The sequence below is a fragment of the Echinops telfairi genome, unplaced genomic scaffold (genome assembly GCF_000313985.2).
Source record: "Echinops telfairi isolate 266 unplaced genomic scaffold, ASM31398v2 ScPeMD7_27;HRSCAF=92, whole genome shotgun sequence".
Classification (NCBI taxonomy): Eukaryota; Metazoa; Chordata; class Mammalia; order Afrosoricida; family Tenrecidae; genus Echinops; species Echinops telfairi.
Window position 1 is genome coordinate 77,925 of NW_022103924.1, and position 3,089 is coordinate 81,013.

Here is a 3,089-nt window from a genome sequence, read left to right on the forward strand (position 1 = left end):
TTGTTTTCTCCTCCAGATTGCTTATCCTATCTTATCTAGAGAGACCTGCAGAGATAATAATATGCACAAAAACAAGGCAGCAAAACAAAGAAACAAAAGAAAACAAAAAAAAACAACGATCAAAAAAATGAAAGACTAAATAGTTCAAAGTCTGCTTGTTGACCATTAGTAGAGTTTTCCAGTGGAGTCTGATGGGGTGCTATGCCCTGGCCCCACAGTCTATTTTTCGTATTCCCTGGGGACTTCGTTGCTCTGTTTCCCTTGCTGTTCTGTAGCACACTCACAGTGTATCGCCTCAGTGTGGTGTGGTCAGATCAGGCGCAATTTAATATGGAATTTTTAAAGAGAAATTAGAGCTGCACTTTGAAATATTTGTAATTTTCAAATTATACAGTCTTAAAAGCAACTAAAGATACCTTGTTCAATAACAAAAAAACACAACAGAGGTAAAAAATAAATAACTGGGATCTCCTAAATAGAGAAACTGCTTCAAATTCCTTCATCAAAAGAATAAAAAGGAGAACCCACAGAATTGAAAAGAATATGTGGTCAGTGATTGGATAAGGAACTGTTGTGTAAAATCCATAAGAAATTTCAATACCTCGACACAAAATGACAAAGAATTCAATTACGGTATGGCCAGGCAACATGAACAGACAGTTCAAAGATGATATCCAGCCAACTAATATACACAAATAAATGTTCACGATCACTAGTCATTCAAGAGGTGCAAATCAAACAGTTATGAGATGCCATCTCAAACTAGCATGGAGAACAAAGTTATAAAAAGAAAATACCAGAAAATGACCAGTGCTGGAGAGGGAATTGAGATATTGAAACCAAAATTGTACAATCACTGAGGAAGCTGTATGGTGCTTCATTAAACAACTTGGAATAGAAATAACTTACGATTCAGCAATCCCTCTACAGCATGTAACTTGACGAAATAAGGAAAAAAGAACAAAGAAACAGGCGGGTACCCCCAAAAAACGAACTGTGCTAGGAAGAGTGGAGCTTTCGTAATTTGCATTTTCCCACTAGGGGAGCATTGAGCAACTCAATCTGAGTTAGTGCACCCAGTGACATAGCCCAGGAAGGTTCTTTCATCAATGAATGTTTATAAAAGCAGTTTTGTCCAAACCTTGTTTATTGTGATGGCAGCTTTAAGAGAACAGCATGCGGCTGTGAAATTTCATTTCCTGCTCAGGAAAAATGCCCCAGAAACTGTTGTGATGTTGAACACAGCTTACTAGGACAGCACTATGAGAAAACTCAAGTGTATGAGTGGTTTTCTCGTGTATTTTGGGGGTGGTTATCCCCATCTATATACACACCCGTATTCATGGTAGCGCTATTCATTGTTAGCAAGAAATGGAAACACCCCCCCCCCAACTATTCATTAGTGGAAGAATAGATTAATAAATTTTGGCATTGATACACATACTCATTGCTAAAGAATAATCACGCTATGAAAACACTTAATGGATGGATGAATTTAGAAGATATCCTGAGTAAGTTAATCTCAGAAGGATAATTATTGTATAATCTGTTAAAAAGAAAAAAGTCAAGAGAGATTTTGATGCTAAAAGAAACAGACTTTGGTGATTAACCATGGTTCTGGGGGAAAGAAAGGAAAGGGGGCGTGATAGGCTAGAGCAGGGCTCCTCAGACTTTTTAAACGGGTCCAGTTCACTGCCCCTCAGACCCGTTGGAGTTCTGGACTATAGTTTTTTTTAAAAAAAACAACAACAAATTCGTATGCACACTGCACGTATCTTATTTTGAAGTAACAGAACAAACGGAGCAAAAACACCCGACGGGCCAGATAAATTCCCTCAGCAGGCCGCAGTTTCAGGACTCCTCGGCTAGAGGATAGACAGCTGTTAACTTGGGTGAAGAGGAAGATAATATGTGGAGAATAGAGGAAACGGCTGAGAGAGGACAATGGACAAGCTAATAGAGGATTTGATAAATTGCGTGTTTGAAAATGTAACCCCCTACCTAATACATAGTAAAAGTGAAAAAAATACCTTGTGTAATATATGCATTTCATAGACAACAGTCTGAGGACTTGGGGATTTTAAAGTTTTGGTTTGGCACACTTTCCCGTTACCTTCTTTGCTTAGGAGTACTTGAGGCCATGTCGTGGCTCCAGATGATCCACACCAGAATTTTCACCTTTACCACTATTAATGATTTGGCCAGACGGTTCTTCATGGAGGACTGTCCTGTAGGACATATAGCACGTTCTCTGGCCTCTTCTCGCCAGATGCCAGTAGCATCCCTTACCCAACAATCTACTATAGTGTGCCCTACCCTCTGAAAGGAAATTACATGTATTTTCTCTGCTTGTGAGTACTTGCTACCAAGTACAATGTAGAGGGGAAAAATCATTGTGTAGCGAATGTGGAGATAGACTTTTCGGTATGCCCAGGTGTGCTTTGACCCTTGTGATTGACACTGGAAGTTGTTCATGTTTGTCTAGTGTACAGTTTACCGAAGTGGTTGATATTGACTCTTGTGGGCTTTGAATGATTCATGGGAAGTGGGAGCTTTATCCTGGATTATAGACTTTGTATAATTATAAATGTTTTTATTTCTCAGGTTGGTGGCATTGCTTAGTAATTTATTTTCCAGAAAAGGCTTGATAGGCCAAATAAGTTTGAGGACCTGTGGCTTACTGCATGTTTTGATGTGGGATTGTGTACACTCTCTAATGCTTTTCTAGTCGTTTAAACAAAGTTAAGATTTTTAAAGTTTACCATGATTAAACCACATTCATGATTATGTAGAAAATATCCAAATTTTAGTCTTGCATGCTCAAGAATTTATTGGTAATGTATGTTTTATTATCTATGTGCCTTTTGTGTATACTTTTTCTTTCTCTGCAGATTATATCTGATTAATTCCCCAGTGGTGAGAGCAGAAAACCTCCGATTTAAGGAGGAGGGTGTGCGTGATGTGCTGAAAGATGTCCTGCTCCCTTGGTACAATGCGTATCGCTTCTTTATTCAGAATGTCCTGCGGCTCCAGAAGGTATGGCTGGTACTGATGGAAGACCCGGGGCTCCGCGACCCTTTCGTACAGTT

General features: G+C 39.1%; 1 protein-coding gene across 1 annotated transcript in view; it reads left to right on the top strand.

The window, feature by feature from the left end:
- The window catches only part of IARS1 (isoleucyl-tRNA synthetase 1), a 118,415-nt gene that overhangs the window by 57,335 nt on the left and 57,991 nt on the right, over positions 1–3,089 (top strand). The window contains exon 17 of the mRNA XM_004714603.2: positions 2,892–3,036. Coding sequence (XP_004714660.1) covers positions 2,892–3,036 — 145 coding nt within the window. The remainder of the gene's footprint in view (positions 1–2,891; positions 3,037–3,089) is intronic.